An 18,750-nucleotide genomic window follows, 5' to 3' on the forward strand; every position below is an offset into this window, starting at 1 on the left:
TGGCTAACACCGCCACGCCAAAGTTACGGCCGTTTTCAACAACAATTAAGTTACGGCTGTTTTCAACAACAATTAAGTTACGACAGGGAAAAAAATGTTGATTCTTTGGGGCAAACAAATTCCTAATGGGGTGGGAAACAAGTTTTCCCGAGTGCTTTAAGTTAGAAAGAACATTTGTAGCACAAAAACACATTATTTGCCATCAAAGCTGTCTCTATCTTCAACTTTTTTTTATCCCACTCATCGTTTGGGAGCCTATGTTATTAACTTTCATTGTCAAATCCATCTCTTAAGCTTGGGAGCATACATTTTCATTAGTGATTTTGACAAAGTGTCATCACATCTTCCCAACTCGCAAATTCTATCTTGGGACAGAGGGACGGGCCTTCACACCAGATTTCCAATAGTGCCACACTCACTGATTCGCTTGTTTCGTATCCCTCAGCATACATGATGGACGGCCTGCGTACTCGTTTTCCAGCGCCAGTCGGACTGTTCATACCATTCACAGAACCGTCCCCTATGTTGTCTGTTTCCCCGGCAGAATGGCTTAGGTGGTCCAATCTGGGAACAAAAAAGATCATTTACTACACATCCAAATATTACACATAACAATGCCAATCAGGTTGTTAACTAGGATTTTCTTATAGGGGGTCCAAATTTCTTGTAGAGCCATGGCAAGCAATACAGGCGCAAGCATTGTAGGGAGTCCGAGAGCATCCAACTTCCTTGTTGCACCCTCCTACTCGGGGTTTCTTCGTATGCTCAGTAGATATTCGGTGGTGCCGTGGTTGCACTCTACCCACAGAACTGACAAATCTTAAATTTCGTAACTGACCGAAACAAGCCTGGACGCTGAAAGAACTGTGAAACGTTATGCCGGTACTGTCATCTTGCTCTTGAATGTTAATGAGGCACCTTATATGGTGGGCCTTTCGACAACACGAAGGGAACCGTTTTCTGATACAGAGATATCAGGGGTGATATCATAAGGCTTTGCCGTGATAGTCAAACCCGAGTGGGAAGGTACAATGTTGCAGAGTTTTAAGAATTGCAAATTTAAATGGTGCATTTTGAGGTATCACTAGGGGCCAAATTTCTGTCAGAGAGGTCACAGTCTTCAACACAAGTGACCTGCAGCATCCCTGGTCAATCAGAATTTCATGCTTGTCAGAGGATCTGCTCCCTAGTGTGAGGGCATCTTCAGGGTGTCTGGCTTGTCACTCATTTGCCTTGACACATGCCTGGCTAAAGTCTGATGTCAAGCAAGATAATGATAGATCATCACCAGAGATACTCGATACAACACATGATAGGCAAGTCTTCTTTTTTTTCATAACAGTCTGTACTTAGTGCAATTCTTTTAACGATTCATGTGAATTAAGCCAGTATGCCAGGTTAACTCTATGGGGAGTATGGGACTTTTTGTCCTTTCAAATTAGTTGTTCCACAATGTTGTTGCTTATGATTTGACTTATATCAATGTCAACTTTAACTTTAAGCTGAGTCGAAACATTTTAAGACGTTTATGACCTCATTCGAGCCATAATCAAAGCACAATTGTGCTTCTGTTACAGCATAACAGGCTATAATACTCTGTGTAAGGCAAATTGTCAATGTCTGTGCCAGACACATCCAAGATCCAGCTGAAACCAGCTGCCTGATGACATCATTTACATCAATATCAGTATCTGGCAAATTACAACTGTCCTATGGGGCACTTTTAAAACCTTGATAAAAACATGCTCATGTACTTCATGTTGAAAGTGTTTAATTGAGAAAAACTTTTCCATAGGCCTCTGACAACATATTGGCCAACATGTCAAATTGGCAAGCATAAAGATACATGTGACTCAAAATATTCATTTAGCCTTAGTGGAGAACAGTTGTGTGTTGCCCACAATGAAGAAATATTACCTATATCATATAGCGATTTCTGAGAGGCCAACAATGCTGCCCTAAGATGGATCCAGTGGTAAAGTGACAAGATATGACGATGACCTATATGATATACTGAATCTTGACTACTTGAATTACAGAGGAACTATGTCCCCATGTCCTGACCATGCACGCCCCTACCCTGGAGAGCAGATCCTCTGACAAGCATAAATTCATGATTGACAGGGATGCTACTAGGTCAGATGTAGCCATCCATTATCTTCAACTGTGACCTACCCTTCAAGAAGCCTTAGAATGCCCTGTTTTAACATGAAAACATCTAAAATACCAAGGGCCATCTAATATCATTAAATACAGTAGTGGCCATGGCCATTTATCACAAAGGCATTTAACTGGGGCACAGTCATTTTTTGACGGCCTTTACTTTCAAGAGAATGATTTTCTTGCAAACCTGAAAAAAAAAAGCTTGGTACAAACTTAGAGGGACATCTTTAATAGAACTCTGCACACATCTAATAGATCTATCATTTTTTTACTTGCTCAAATTCATGACTTTTTTTCCACTGTGGACTCTAACAGCAAAGACCACTAAGATAACTGATACAAGAGACATTTGTGTTTATGCTGCCATCTACTCCATGACTTCATAGCTGAGAACATACGTGTACCAAAAGTTGTATTGATCAAAATTGTCCATGTGACCATATTGCAAATGTTGCAACAAACCAGACAAGACTTTAACATACCTGTCCTGCATGGTATACGTGTACATGTACTCTAAATCAAATACCGATGGGACAAAATCGTCTGACAAAAGGGTGTGGTATCTTTGCAGGATGGGTTTAAAAACAGGTTGCGGCAAAAAAAACGTTGCCAAGACTGGAAACCAGCTATTTGAATGACAATGCAAATTTATGAGGATTTCCTACCTAGCTCATCCGGTGATTATATTGCCTGGGTGACAATAACAGAAAATTGTTTGAGAGCAGTCTGTTTTGACAGTTGTTTTGACAATTAAGTGCAAGTTATTAATTGCATTCATATTGTAATAATACACTATCAGATCATCAGTCTTTTTGTTATCACCTTTGGATTCAATAATCATTTGATCTGGTTCCCAATAGGGAAATCTTACTGACAAATCCTTCCATGAGTTTTTGACCAATCGGTTATTTCAAAGTCACCAACTTTAAATACATGCATGGATAAGTTGATAAAGGAGCCAAGAAAAATCAAATGTTGACCTGACAAGTTGTATAGTTTAAAAAAGCTAAAGCCATTTGAATGATTTTAGAAAAGAATTGCTGACCTGCCTGACCATAAATATTTGTAATTGTTAAACTGGATGTACTTGAAAGCATGTATGCATTTGACCTACATTAGCAAATACAATGAATGTTGAAGTTACAATGGTTTATCTTGTTCTTGTTTTCTCTAAGTTTTGTAAGAATTGCCAGTATGCACTCTACTATAATGTACTCGACATTATTTCTTTCAGGCCAACAAAATCATAAAATTCCAATGGCATTGTGGTATGAAATAATTACAATGTACATATATAGCAGCTAGGTGACTAAGCACCCATACAGTTTATGATGTGTATGCATGGAAAGTAAGTAGCAATAATTTGACCTGTCAGTCATAAAACCTTCCATTGAGTCAAACATTTGATTATCCTGATTTTGTGGATAGAATATTTGATCAAGAACAAATCACTTCAAAATCGTTGGTGTTCTCTTAACAAGCAGTTAAAAGGTCGATATTATCTCTTTTTTTAACATTGCTGCAACTATAATTATAAAACGTTGTCAAACTTTCCATAGTAGTTGTGACAATTATACACTTATAATTAGTGCTTATAATGGGTACTGTTTGGTTGGTGCTGGTAGACTCCACTGCTTTTGTTTATTAGCCTGGTTAGGGGTGGGCACCAGTACAGAAAATTCAGGTCCAGGTCCAGACCTGATTCAGTATGTGAGAGAATGTGACTGGACAATACTCAAAACAATGGTACATTTTGCTACAAATAATATGTTTTGTGGAGTATTTGACTCCCACTAGTGTTCTTAAATCCTAAGACTAACTGCCTCTGTACGATTGACTGGAAAACTTTGTAGAAATAACTATAAACTCTTGTTATTTTCGTCTACCAGTAAGCCCCAAAACGCGTGAATTTCTGATTATATAATTCGTTTATTTTGCATTAGATCCAACATCCGGTGCACTGATTTTTTTCAGGTCCATTTTTTCCGGACCGGCACAATAAGAAAACCCAGTTTTGTATACCCACCCCTAAGCCTGGTATACCCAGCAAACTGCCTCGTGGTGTTACACACCAGGTTTGTACTGGACAGTACAACCTTCGTCTCCGGATTGATCTGATCCACCCACACCCAGGACATTTTTTCGGTAAGTGTGGTGGGCTCTTTCTCATGTTAGAGGTGTGGCTCTCCTCAAACACAGGAACAATGCCCTATCAGAAAGACATCCCTACCGGAAGTTAGGGTCTCAATTTCAACTGAGTCAAGTGAGGAAAGCTGTGTAAAGTGCCTTTCCCAAGGGCACAACGCATATCAGGGACAACTTTTTCTCCAGTGTTTGCTTGTCCATACACGAATAACATTAATTATGGCAAAGGTTGACTGATACTATCACAGTAACAATTGAGGGATTGAATCATAGTTAGAAAAATACTTTTGCAGAAAACCTTACATGTCAAGCAACCATATTGTGGGCCGTTTGACCCTAAGACAAATGACTTCATCTTCTTGATTAGCCGAGTACAGCGTACAGTTTGGTATTTGCTTACTGTTAGCAATGATAACGAAATGTCAACAACAGACCATGCACCTGACTCTCTTGAGGATGTGCCCATACTAGCCTGATGTTAGGAACGACAGGTCGTTTAGTTGTAATGTAATGCTGCTGCACCATTGGCCTGGAAAGATGGCGTGTTACCCTGAAGGACAATTACAGGGACCAAGGATGGCTATAGGAATCATACTTCTAGCAACTGTCCGAGGCCCAACAAGGCTAATACTCATGCCATCACAGAATAGGACATGAAAGACATCTTCCTCAATGGTGAATCCTTGTACTTGTTTCTAGAAAAAGACCACTCATTACATATGAGGACATGGAGGTCAGCTCACAAAAGCTTTTTGGGGTCAAGAATTGTATTCTACACAACCTTTAGACCACTTGACATTCAAAATAAATCACACAGAATCACATTAAATGAATCATGATTTCCTGTGGCGAGAGAGAATAAAAATGCCTCCACAAGTATTTCAAAATTCAGTAGGTACATGTAGCTTGTGTGCAAAAGACAAAACTAACCCAATAAGTGTATCAGACACTGGCACAACTTTTTGTTATCAATTTGCACCTGTGTGTCACTTAAGATTGTAGAAGTTCCTCTTATTTGATCCCCTTGAGAAAGATCCGTCTAATTGAGTTGGCCTTAAAACCTCTAGTTCTGGGGAACCAGCCGCACACCCTTAGGACAGTTACTGTAGCCAGTCTACATCCTACATGGATCAATACCACCAGGGACTCAACTAATGAGATGGGTAACCAAAGAACCTCTGCTGTAGGTCCACAACACAGGTGAAAAATGCAATATTATCCTTGGGCAAAATTGGCAGCAAGCAATATTGGAATCATATGACCATGCAATATTTTGCCTAAGGGTGAAGCTTTCTGAGAGAAATGAAAAGCTTGTCAGTGTCTTGAAAGTACAAGCATGTTTCAGTCTTAGGACACCAGGGTTGGACAAGTTTTATAATTCACTTGCCATCTAAAAATCTACTGGCCCAAGTCAACTTTACACTAAATCGAAATTTGAATGAAATATTTCTGTGCCATTTTACTTGCAGAATGGTTCATTGTCCAGCAAAAAAAAAGCATTCAAAAGCATGTAACACGACCATACCCCCAAAAAATTGAACCCAGGCAATTGGGCAAATGGACTTTTTAGAGAGACCAATTAGAAAAAAATCATAGAACTTGCAAACCAGGGGTCATCACAACAACTACCTTAAAAGAGGACAAATTTACAAGATGATCAACAATATTTTCTCCCAGTACCGATTCTATTCAAGATGGGTAAAACCTGTAACAGTACATGGCTTGAAAAAAGCGACTACGTAGGTAATTCCGAGAAAGACATCTACCTGGCTGCACTGGCCCATGGCAAAAGCAACTTGCAGTGCTAGTAAGATGACATACAACTATTACAAGCATTGGTGGCTTCAAATTTAAACAGTAGCAATCCTTCAAAGCAGAAGCTATTGTGATATTCCTCATGTAGAACCTTTGGAACATACATAATGTTTTGGGGTATAGTGAGATTCTGCAATTGAAAACGTTACCAGCATCAGTCCATATAGAAGAAAGGATCCAAATCCCTGTACTATTTTTCCGGAAAATAAGGCTTCAATCTTGAACCACCTGCTAGCAATCCAGACATGCCCATTTTCTACCCAATAGCATCCCTAGATCAAGTGTAAGGCTGAATGGCTATAGATCAAAAAGCCATTACAGGAGATCTAACAGGAAACGAAGCATATGATAGAAATAAATGACATGCCATTCCTCCATACTCATGCTGACTAACAAGAGGCTATATTGGAAACAATGCTGTGCCTGAAGTATATTTCTAAACCCAAAACTGACCAGATTTTCTAACAGGTCTTCTTGATCTAATTTTCCAGTCTTAGAATATACGCTATAACTTAGACAAAAAACAACAAAGTTTAATCTTCAGTACATCTTATTATTTGGTTGACACCAATCTTTATTAAGCATGACATTTGGATAAGATAACTAGGGTGACATCCTAATTATGTCATTGTACATGCATCACATTAACTGTGCAAACCCTAAGGGATTTGTTTTGTCATTGGATAGTGATTCTTTCAACACTGTAGTATCTTCACAATTCTTTACAATGATAACACTGCTGCTTGTTTAATCCAAGCCATGTGACCATGCGTCATCAGACCTATTTGAGTATGATTGTCTATCATACGTCAAATGTTTTCTTCCATACAAATATCTTTGTGATCTTTCTCCAACATATTCCAAGGAGACAACATATTCACAAAAATTGTCACATGGGCATACACGTACCATACACATCAATTGACAGTCACATGATGATGAAGAGATATCTAGTAGGGAAAGATAATTACCTTTATAGTCCAACCCTGAATCTGCTGGGGTCTTCTTTGTGACAGCTTCTCACAACGTTTCGATGTTCATCTGAACACTACAAAAGGGGGGAGGGAATTACACTGGCTCAATTTCAGGTGGCGTGATATATCGCGTCCAGGTGTGTGGTTGTTGAGCATGCATACATGCACCTGTCTTCTAATCTTATCACCTATCTGGTCACTTGTTTCATTTTCGGTCATCTTTTGGCCAGGAAATGTCAAATTAGAGCCTGGACTAGTTAGTTCCAATCTTGCTCTGATGATAATTGAAGGTTTTGTAAACAACAACAATTACTAAGTACCATGCACACTTTGAAAGCCTTGACTCATATACAGGGTCATCACATGACCTCGACTCAAGAATTACAGGAAAAGAACTTGTGTTGCAACTTCCTCTATTTGTACTAATTGTAGACACAGAAATAAAGAACAAAACAAAACAGACCATCATCCAATTGATTCTTCACTTATTTCCATTTTTAATTCAGTGTTGAAAGAGTCTAAGAATCGCTACACTCATGATATGGTATGTCATTCCTAACCGGTTCCCATTTACAGATTTCTCAAAATAAGTGTAAAAATTTTATTTTTATTATATATGTTTGGTGGCTTCTGACATTTTGCTTCCATGAAATTCTTTGAAACTTGACACCACGTAAATAATCAAAATGCATGAACACTACTAGTTCTCTCGCATACATGTACAGGGTAAGATGGGGGGGGGGGGGGTGAATGGGGGAACCATAACACATGCACATGTTCTTGAATGAGCACGCTAACAAGAATCACGAAGGTCATACGTTAGCATATATTATAGGTTGGAAGATCATAAACAAAGAAAATACAACATACACAGGTACAACGAAGGTAAAACCATATTTTCATTTTCTGCGATACAACGAGCGAGATTTTCGCCACACGTTTTCAACAAAGGGAAAACCCCGCCTAAGGCCTCACCAACAGTTAATCGTTCGACACACATAAAAAATCATTGCAATCATTCGACAATAATACTGCAGTGGTTGAAGCTAAGAGACCACAAATGTACATGCAACATAATACGGAATCAAAATAGATCGTTACACTTTGCTAAAATCAAAGCAGACGACGCATACACCCTAAAATGCCATTCAAATGATGTAACTTCCAGCAAGGGCTGAAACCAGTCTGCTTGTCAATACACCTCGTCTGAAAACCGTTCTTTTTCCGGACTTCTAGGGGTCAAATGCGGTCAATTCTACCACCTGTAAAGTCCTGAAATTGACCTTCACACTCTACTCGCAAATTTGGGTGCAAAACTGACTCAATTAACGACGAATTTCACGTTTTTACAGGTTGCAATTTTAATGAACCCACAAAGCCTTACAGCGAAAAATGGCGCCTCTAGATCCCCAACCTCGCAAGGTCGTTGCCCCATTTCTACACTGTTACACGTCTTAAACTAGATGGAACGTGGAAAATTTAGAGTCTGTACCCTGACTGGATGTTGTGTGCTGGCTGCTGAAAGTTCTGCCAAGCCGGATGGCTCTTGCCGTCCATTCCGCAGGCTGGATTGCAAAGAGACACGGCAGGCAGCTCCACAGTCCGTAATGGCGACCCAGCACAACAACACCCTATTTATACTACACAGACCACAGGGCTACCTCCTATTGGTCAAAAGCGATCACATGATCGTCTGGCGACAAATTTTTCCACAAAAATCTTCTAATTCTGTCAAATTTCTCCTCTTAGATAGTCTAGATGGTGTCTTTTTACACGCTGTAACAATCTTGCGGTATCCTCATGAACGGAACACAACTGAAAGTCGACTTTCCGGCGACGCCGCCGACCTGAAAAATGAAACAACGCCACAACATCACACGTAGTCTGCCCACGACGGCGTCACAACCCCGCCATCCCATTGGTCGATCCGCGGTCACGTGAGAATCCCGTCCGGGAATTTTCGGGAAATTTCAACTTCTTTTCTAACCGTTGCTGTTAAATCGTTCCGAATTTGTCCGGTTTGAATCCGGATTGAGTCGATCTGCGGGGTAGACTTCCAGGAAAGCTGGTAGAAGAGCGGGAATGGAGGTGTAAACAGCCCACACCCTTCCCGGAACACACACGGGGGTTCTAACCGTCGCCATCCGCGCATGTCAATCATCTTATCACACATGCGCACTAGCGCACACTTCCCGCCATTACCCGGCATGTTTACGTTGCTTTGTGGTGTGCCAACCCAGGAATCGAACTCGTGGCTTTCTCGCGGATTTTCCACGGATTTCTAGAAGCCAGAGACCTCCGTCCTAAACAGTTTGCACACCCTGGGGCACTGCTGACTCGGCAGGTATTGTCTATCTTTATCAAATGTTCTATAGTTGCGATCATAGAGCACGTGGCACTTGACATCCCTACAAGAGAGCACATGCCATCGTTTGATACCTTGATACCTTGATACTGTGTCCAGGAAAGTATGATTATCAAGATAAAGACATGATCGAAAAAGCCACAACTTGCAAGGATTTAGATAATTATTCTCAGTACTCAATTTTATGACGAAGAAAGATGTTGATTTCGTAGGCATCATGTTTATTCGGTTGTAGGTCATAATTCGTACAAAGCTTTGTGATATATATTTATATGGTTGGTTGCCCCCCTCCCCCTTGGGAAAAATGTCTATGGAGAATCACTATCATACATAGTTTGATATGTATACACAGCTTTACATGTAAGTTACATATATTTGCATATGAAATTACTGACAAGGTGTTCTGTTGTATTGCTAGGTGTACAAAGCAAAAATATTTGAACATTAAGTAAGTTTAAAGTTATATTACACTTTACATGATAAACTTGAATGTTGTCATGAGGCCATCAAAGTGTAGTGATTATATTTGTATGATATTGGTGAAATTAGATTTGGTTCAAATTAGTTTTCACTGTTTGAATGATAAATTTCAGCCTAATCCATGTATTATGTCTTATCACTATCAGAGTTATGACCACACCCACTAGTTATGGTCACTGTAATGTATATTAACATCATCATACTAACTAAGGACAGAGCTTGACACTTTTTCATTTTCTTATAGTAGTGCAATAAGGCCTCGCCTTGTATACTACCCAAGAGCAACAGCTTTTCTGTTAACAGGGCTCAAAATACTTTTTTCTGCATAACGTTACCTGCACTGGTGCAGGTAACATTGAAAATCACTTGCACTAGACAAATTTTACCTGCACCACTATGAATTTAGGAAGTATGGACCATACTAAAATTGTTCAGGAACCATTGCTATTTTTTCTTTTATAGTTTATAGGTGGTAACAGTCAATGCAGCTGATAGCAATTTCCATATACCAAGGAGGTTATATCACATGTGATATAACCTCTTTGCATATACCGTTATACACATACATCTTATGACATTTTTGTATAAAAACCGCTACTTGGCCCAGTACAGGTTAGGTGAAGGTAGACATACCTGCACAGCTCCAATTTTACCTGCACTAACCTGCATATGCAGGTGGTAAATTGAGCCCAGCTGTTAAGAAATACCGATTATGGTATCAACGATAAGTGTGTTTGATTATGCTTATTGATAATCTAAGTATTTCTACACCTTAAAGAACTGAAATAAGGATGTCAGCTGAGAAGAAGGAACCAGAAGAAGCCCCGGTGGCGCCCAAACCCGCCGCGCCCACGACTACAGCCTCCCAGCCCACCCCCGCTACAACCGCTACTACAACCACTACATCTACACAAAACACACAGCCTAAACCTCAACCATTGGTGAGTTGTCCGTCAAAGTCATTTCAGGTATCCAAGCATAACATTGATATTTATTTCTGGAAAAGATGTATCTCGCACATATATTTTGCTTTTTGATCTGAACCGTCTAAAACTTTCCAAATATCATAAAATTTTTGTGTCCATTATGTGTTCACTGACTGTTTATTATTTTGCATGCATATATTTCAAATTATTTGTAACATTTATGCCAACATGAAATTTTATATGTAACCGAGAAAAGTATCACACATATGTCAAGGATTCAGGTCTGCACTTAAAAGTCCAGACCTGAAACTTACGACCTGAACCAAGACCTGAATCTGAACATGAGTTGGGGTACTATTCAAATCACAAAGGCTCTTTTCTAACATACTTGATGCTTACCGTATAATTTGAATCTTTCCTCAGAAACCTAACTACACCCTGAAGTTCACATTGGCCGGCCACACTAAAGCAGTCTCCTCTGTCAAGTTCAGCCCAAACGGAGAGTGGCTAGCAAGTTCATGTAAGTAGTGACAACGATATCAGTCATCATCTCATAGTGGTAGTTTTGATAGCTGAGTGTATAGGCGAGCAGACACAGAGCCTGATTCTTGTAATTCCTAGTTAGAAACTGTGTCAATGGGAAATGCACAAACTTTCAACTTCCCAGCTGTGAAAATTGGTACATGAGTTTGGTTGGGTAGGTAAAAGGTGGTGGGAGAGAAATAGGCTCTGCTTTCCAATACCGTGCCCAAGACAAAGTGGATAGAAACACAAGTTGCATCTACGGCCTCAATAAGGCTATTGGGACTACCTTTACCTTTAAAAGAATCATTGTTTTCATTTTGATCTTCTATGTGTTATTTCCTGTTCCAGCGGCGGACAAGCTGATCAAAATCTGGGGTGCGTATGACGGCAAATTCGAGAAAACCATCTCTGGGCATAAACTGGTGAGTAGAGTTTCTCTCAGTATCTTACTTCTTACGTCTTACCACAAAGATCATAGCAGGGGGCATTCTAGAAGTGTTATATCCATCCTCTTCTATGTCTATCTCCAGTTCACTCCCCATATGATGTCGTCAGTGAATACTCTCACCTCACCTCACCGGTTCCATAGCCTCACCTCAATACTGTATATGCATAAATGTTCACCAATTTTCTCCTGACCTCAAAATCAAATCCCCACTTGAATACTGTGAATCTATATCAGTAGTCTATAGCATATGGAGTATGTGTGTTCAGGGTTCTAGCCAGGATTTCATTTTAGCGTAGTGGGAATGGCGTGGTAGCGAAGTGACCAATCAGAAGATTGGTGTGGAAGGGGGGTCTTGGCCCCTCCATGGTGAGATTTTGATAATGCTGAGTTAAAACTTGGTACTCTGTTAACATCACAGTCAGTTTTGAATGCCATATCATCGTTTTTCATATTTCAATATCGTTAAGATATTGATTAGACATTGTTAAACAAGCAAATGATAGCAAAGCACCACTATACTAGTTAAAAATGAGCGTAGTGGCCCTTATTTTAGCGTAGTGGTCACAAATTTTAGCATAGTGGCCCACTACGCTAAAATGCACTAGCGTTGACTGGTGTTGACTTGTTTCTGTCTCTCCCTCCAAACAGGGTATTTCAGACGTGGCATGGTCCAGTGACTCCCACCTTCTCGTCTCAGCCTCTGACGACAAAACCCTCAAGATTTGGGACCTTAACTCGGTAAGTCACATCTCAATGTCCAGGAAACAAAATGAGTGCACCTCGGTAGGGATGGATCAAACCTTACAGTTACAGTCAGGTCTTACGCAGCTTAAACCCATACAAAAACTGTTCAGCACAAGAAAGACAAGTACAGTTTTCTTTTACACAATCTTACCTGCTGACGTTTTAATGCCTGTCAGATATGTTCCTCAGAGTTCTGCTTCTCACTACTATATTGTGTAGCCAATGTATATGGCGCTTTTGCAGTGAGAACACAAATCCCAAACGGGGCTAAGTTAGACAAGCATCAGAATGTCTGCAGATTATCTGGTTATGTAAAACTTAAAAGAAAACTCTACTATCCAATAACCTACCAATGCGATGGAACTATTTTCGGACGTATGAAACCAGCGTTTAAAGCCTAAATGCGGTTTGACAGTTTGCAAATAAACAGTTCAACTTACTGTATGATAAAAATGCTGATCAATGATAAAGATAGTCATCCGTTTTTAATGGAACATTTATTTTTTTCTTGCAGGGCAAGTGCCTGAAGACGTTAAAGGGCCACAGCAATTATGTGTTCTGCTGTAACTTTAACCCCCAGTCCAACCTGATTGTGTCAGGATCGGTAAGTTGTCACCACTTGCGACTGTTCAGACCCCAAACAAACAAAAAAAAACACTAAGAGCATTTCTGTACAGTATGCACCCCAACTTTGGCAACAACTTAAAGCACCTTTTAGATTTTGAAAAAAGTTTAGAAAAAATCATATCAAATTCAAGCTATGAAGAGACATCAGTAAACTTTGGTTTTATCTTTTATTGAAAATTTTCCCTGTGCACTAAAATTCTAAAGATTAGGTACACCAGTTTACCTATTTACTACAATGAATTCTGATCCTGCACTTTTTGATGACAGCAATAACAATAGCAGATTTATAATGAATGTTGTATTTGATCTGTTTTCCCCCAGTTTGATGAGAGTGTGCGAATCTGGGATGTGAAGACTGGGAAATGTTTGAAGACCCTGCCTGCACACTCTGATCCTGTGTCTGCTGTAAGTCTCTATCTGTATAACACATACACATCTAGAATATTTATGTGGATTAGATTAAGATACTGAAATTGATTTGTCTTGTTGTTTTTTACATGTCAGGGCTCAAAATACCACCTGCATATGGAGGTTAGTTTAGGTAAAATTGTAGCTGTGCGGGTATTTCTGGTGTGTACCTGCACCTAACCTGCACTGGTACATGTACTGGGTTTTATGTAGGTGTATGTGGATTGTTATTAGCTGCATTGAAAGTTACCACCTTTTAAGTATATAAGATAAAAGTAGCAATGGTTCCTGAACAATTTTTGTATGATCCAAACTGCCTAAATTCAGAGTGGTGCAGGTAAAATTTGTCTTGTGCAGGTAATTTTCAATGTTACCTGAACCAGTGCAGGTATGCAGGAAAAAGTATTTCAGGCCCTGCATCTACTTCAATATTTTTGTACCAATGATAGTTTTTCATTTTTTTGAACAGGTGCATTTCAACAGAGATGGTTCGCTTATTGTGTCCAGTAGCTACGATGGGCTTTGGTAAGTTTTAATCACAAGTTCTATTTCAATAGACCAATCCTGACTGTCCATCATCTTCACATTCAATAGACTTATCGTGACCATCATAATTTATTAATTAGCAGCTGCACCAATAAAAGCTTGGCAATTAGTGCGTTGACCAATGATAAGGTGGCTGTATGTCCATCATGATTAACAGCTCCACCAATGATAGCTTGCAAATAACTGTAACATCCAGTTTCTGTTTCTTTAACGCTTGTAAGGATTGTCTCAATATAGTTTAATTTTATTTTGTTTCTCCAGTCGGATTTGGGACACCGCATCAGGACAATGCCTCAAAACCTTGATAGGTAAGGAGAACATATCCTTAAGCATTGTTTCCTGTGTAAACTAAGGCTGGAATTTTATCTCTAAGTTTAAACAAGGCAACTCCAGACTTTGGTGCCTCTTTCTTGAAGAGAAGGACTATTGATGCTGAACTTTGTTGATTTCAGATGACGACAACCCACCAGTCTCGTTTGTGAAGTTCTCTCCCAACGGAAAGTACATCCTAGCAGCAACGTTGGACAAGTGAGTTTTCATCCATGTTCACATACGCTAGACAAATCTTTTTATTTTTGGCTACACCTCAGGGGTGGAGCTTGTACTATGATACCAGTTTGAAAGCAAGAAAGTCCAAGGAATACACAAATGCAACAGTTGAACCTATTTTTGGCTTCTGTTCTAAATGTGCTGTGTTTATGATCAGGGTAACAGTTAGCTATAGAGGGCTATAGATCACTTGGGCCCCCTATCTATTTGTTTTGGAACTGCAGGAACTTTTGCATGTCAGATTATTGGATGTTATGTAACTTAGCTGTTATATTATTCTTCTATTCCCCTGTAGCACACTGAAGTTGTGGGACTACAGTAAAGGAAAGGTAAGTCATAATGAAATATCTCAAGTTCTGGACATGCTATGGTTTTTGGGGTAGAGCTTTTGGGGCAGAGAGTACAAGATGTGTAGGTTTGGGCGCCCTAGTGGTTTTTTTGTAAACTGTAGTAGTCTTGTCTATTGTTTTAGATTTTGAAAAAGAACAACTCATTGTTGACTGTATGTAGTTCCCATGTTGACCTGTGTCCTTTCCTTACTCTCCCAGTGTTTGAAGACATACACAGGCCATAAGAATGAAAAATACTGCATCTTCGCCAACTTTTCAGTGACAGGAGGAAAGGTGGGGCATTTTAATTGTTATCATTAATAATATCTACTAATAAGGCTACATAATTTTGATTTGTTTGACCTGTTGCCTATTTTTTCATCATCATCAATTATGGTATGATGAGAACTCAAATATGATGGTCATTTCTTTGATAGAGAACCTAGCCTGGTTACCAAACCCCAGCCCGATCTCAAGTATCTATCGTGCAGGGGTCTGACAGGATGACATAGGAACTCTTCTCAATTTTGCCCCTTCTAGTGGGCAAAAAACTCCACCAATAGAACAGTAGCAGGATCAGCAGGAGGTAATTACACCCTACCATGATTGGTTAAAGACCCCCAACTGTATTTTTTGAATCCATAACAGTGACCACTAAGTACCTGATTCGCTACTGTGATAGCCTGCTGACCAACTGTGGTGTGTTGTAGCTGGCTACCTGTGGTGTGAGTGGTCATCAATCCTAGGTTCTCCTCCCTCTGATCAAGGGCCCTCGAGAACCTTTCTACAGCCATCCTGGCAGACCCCAACACGAAATCTGAGGTTGGGGTATGGTATCCAGGCTATAGAGAACCTTGTTATACAGTGATTTTCCAACCTGATAATATTATCCAATGTCTGAAATGTTGAATGTTGTATGTTGTTACAGTGGATAGTGTCGGGTTCTGAAGACAATATGGTATTCATCTGGAATCTGCAGACAAAGGAAGTGGTGCAGAAACTACAAGGTCACACAGGTAAGGTGTCATGTTGTTATTGGGTGAACTGACTACTCTCTCTTCGCAGCCAGGGGCTGAAATTGCGAGGATCTTACAATAGGCTAAATCGCAAGGGTCTGGAGTAGCTGCCGCCGACGCGGGCTTGGCTAACTTGCGGGTGCAGAAGGTAGGGTCCGGCCATCGAGGCAAACCATGAAGTTGAAGCCCAGAGTTGGACTCACTGGACGGATCAACCGCATGGAAGCACCGTGTGAAGACTATTCCGACTGCTGCCTACCCGTGACAGGGATCCCAGCAGCAGTATAATCAAAAATGGATACGGACGGGACGGCCGGCCATTTGGTGCTAACTTAGATGACCTCAATACGACAGCAATTGCCCTGGGTGAGGACATAGGATTGTACATGTGTAGGTCCTATGACGTGCATCTGCTAAAGTGCATTATACTGGGGTTCTGTGACAACAGCAAGGTATTTGGCCCATAACCCAAGAGGTCCTTGGTTTAAATCCGTTGATATGCCACTGGTCTTGTTCTATTGAAAAACGCACTTTACTTCACTAAGGTGTAAATGAACCCATGACCTGACAAGGACTATGAACAATATGACTATTCATAGATTCCCTACAGTTTCCATGCACAACGTAGGAAACAAGATTTTTAGATCTCACAAATTCATGAGTTTGTCTTGTTTGATTGTAGTTTATTGATCATGAAAACAAGTTTTTGATTGGCTTAATGTCTCCAGTGACCACTGAAAAGGTAGGGAGGGAATAGTTTTTAATTTCCTGGTAAATGTTACTGTTTATTACACGTGTTTCTGTTTTTATTGTCATGTTCCAGACGTGGTGTTGTGTACCGCGTGCCACCCGACAGAGAACATCATAGCGTCAGCGGCGCTGGAAAACGACAAGACGATCAAACTATGGAGGAGTGACGTATGATGGCCCCCGTGACTCTATACATGTAGAACCTCCTGTACATATAACTCTAGTCACACTCTTTTTATACTACATGTCTGTAGGACAGCTAGCACCTGTGTCGTTGCAAAGCATTTCTTCCCATCCCAATACATGTACTTCTTTTTGGCGATGCCTCAGGGGCAGAGCCTGCTTTATAGTACTGGGCTCAGTTTGTCCAGTTGCACTAGACTCCACAAAAGTTACATTTTCTTTACATGCATGTTGTGCACAACAATACAAGATTAACAGAGATACACTGACTTTCTAGCCAAAACTTTCTTAAAGATATCTTCTTTCTGTTCCTCTGTCTTGAGCCGATGTTGATACTGTCTTATTAAGGAGAATGTAGGGTGAAAGATTTAAGAATATGTTGATATTGCTAAGACAGTTTACCCTCCAAAATTTGTCAACACAAGTACTAGTACTATTGATACTCACAAAAAAGTTTCTGTACAGATGTTATAATCACTGTAGTAGAATTTCAAATCTACAAATTGAGAATCTGATGCCCGAAAGTTTTGTGGATGCTAACATTAACAAGGTGGCATTTATGTATCTAGTCCAACGTTCAGGTCATTGACGATTTGTAGAGGGGGTAGTGTCAACTTTGTTTGTTGCTGGAGCTCACACAGTCTTGCTGGGCTAATTGCTAACAGAGATGTTTAGTTTAGTTAGATTGGTATATTTTACTGAGGTGGGATGGAAAATGGAAAGCGTGCATATGTTCACACTGTGTTGTTGTAGCAAGATTTTGTCTCCTCTCACTAGGAATTAGTCTTCCCAAGAATTGTTTTCCATGTAGGATCAGGGTTTAGTTTTGCGATCCTCTCATACCAGCATGCGTATTTGAAGCAACGACCCTGGTGTACCAGACCGTGATTGTTTTTCTCACTGGCGTTTCACTGGCCAACCATCAGCCAATCAAATACTCCCTCTCCTAGCATTGGAGGAAAAGTGACTGTTGCCCCTTGACTGTAAAGAGTGACTTGATTGGCCAGTAAATTTAGCACTAACAACAGGAGAGTATCTGATTAAGGCATTGAGGACGACATATCGCATGTGGGTACACCAAGGCCATTGATTGAAAGGCACTAGCAAAAAACCTGGCACTAGAGGGTGAGTTTTGCTTGAAAAAACATGTGGCATTTTGATTAAGGGAAACGAAATTACTGAAGAGAAAGGATGTGTTTTGATATGGCAGCTGTTAGAATGTCTTTTCCAAAGTTGGAAGAAAAATGTGTGGATGGATGGAAGGATGGATGGAATATGTGTGAATGCAGTACATGTCTCAGTTGTTAAGTGGCACCTGTAAGCAGGTGAAGCTCAGCTCATGAAGGTAGAATGTCTTTAGTTTTATGCAGAAGAACTCAACAATGTGGACCAATATGTACAATGTGACGTGATATGAACAGTAATATTCACACCATTAGAATGCTGTGTATTACAAAACTACATACCATAAAAGAAGGGCATACAGAGAATTACAAAGCCAATTGTATTTTATTCTTTCCGAGACAGCAATAAACATATATGAAAGACATTTCATTTGATGTTTAACTTCTTTATTACTTGTGCATACATATACTTAAGAGTCATTGCACGAGAAAACCAGGCAAAACCAGGCAGAGGCCGGAAGATGGGGGTCGGCCAAATCGGTTCATACTTTGTGTGTGTGATAGGTATGTGGAACTATTAACAGCCATATACTTAAAACCCTCCAGCTATTTTTCGTTATGGCGTTCTGGGAC

At 40.0% G+C, this 18,750-nt stretch overlaps 2 protein-coding genes across 23 annotated transcripts in view; one reads left to right on the forward strand and one right to left on the reverse strand.

The window, feature by feature from the left end:
- LOC118421230 (bromodomain-containing protein 3-like) overlaps positions 1-8,753 on the reverse strand; it is a 33,378-nt gene extending 24,625 nt beyond the window's left edge. For 14 of the 21 annotated variants that reach the window (XM_035828417.1, XM_035828413.1, XM_035828416.1 and 11 more), the window contains exons 1-2: positions 8,590-8,678; positions 420-564 (exon numbers count right to left, since the gene is read on the reverse strand). In XM_035828417.1, coding sequence (XP_035684310.1) covers positions 420-564; positions 8,590-8,654 — 210 coding nt within the window. In that variant the 5' untranslated portion in view covers positions 8,655-8,678. Of the gene's footprint in view, positions 1-419; positions 565-7,094; positions 7,172-8,589 lie in introns of all 21 variants that reach the window. The other 7 variants (XM_035828403.1, XM_035828421.1, XM_035828423.1 and 4 more) reach the window with 2 other exon arrangements.
- A 521-nt stretch (positions 8,754-9,274) lies between these two features.
- Positions 9,275-18,542, forward strand: LOC118421231 (WD repeat-containing protein 5). 2 transcript variants are annotated; one of them, XM_035828424.1, is made up of 14 exons: positions 9,275-9,441; positions 10,721-10,883; positions 11,292-11,388; positions 11,742-11,815; positions 12,490-12,579; positions 13,100-13,189; positions 13,534-13,617; positions 14,090-14,145; positions 14,428-14,474; positions 14,619-14,694; positions 15,011-15,044; positions 15,264-15,338; positions 15,973-16,060; positions 16,884-18,542. In XM_035828424.1, exons 2-14 carry the CDS (start codon positions 10,734-10,736, stop codon positions 16,982-16,984), a joined length of 1,062 nt encoding a protein of 353 aa, XP_035684317.1. In that variant the 5' UTR covers positions 9,275-9,441; positions 10,721-10,733; the 3' UTR covers positions 16,985-18,542. The 2 variants fall into 2 exon arrangements, with proteins under 2 accessions (XP_035684317.1, XP_035684318.1); XM_035828425.1 differs by having other exon boundaries at positions 9,291-9,441; positions 10,715-10,883.
- Positions 18,543-18,750: the final 208 nt, after the last annotated feature.

Source organism: Branchiostoma floridae, chromosome 8 (assembly GCF_000003815.2).
Source record: "Branchiostoma floridae strain S238N-H82 chromosome 8, Bfl_VNyyK, whole genome shotgun sequence".
Lineage (NCBI taxonomy): Eukaryota > Metazoa > Chordata > Leptocardii > Amphioxiformes > Branchiostomatidae > Branchiostoma > Branchiostoma floridae.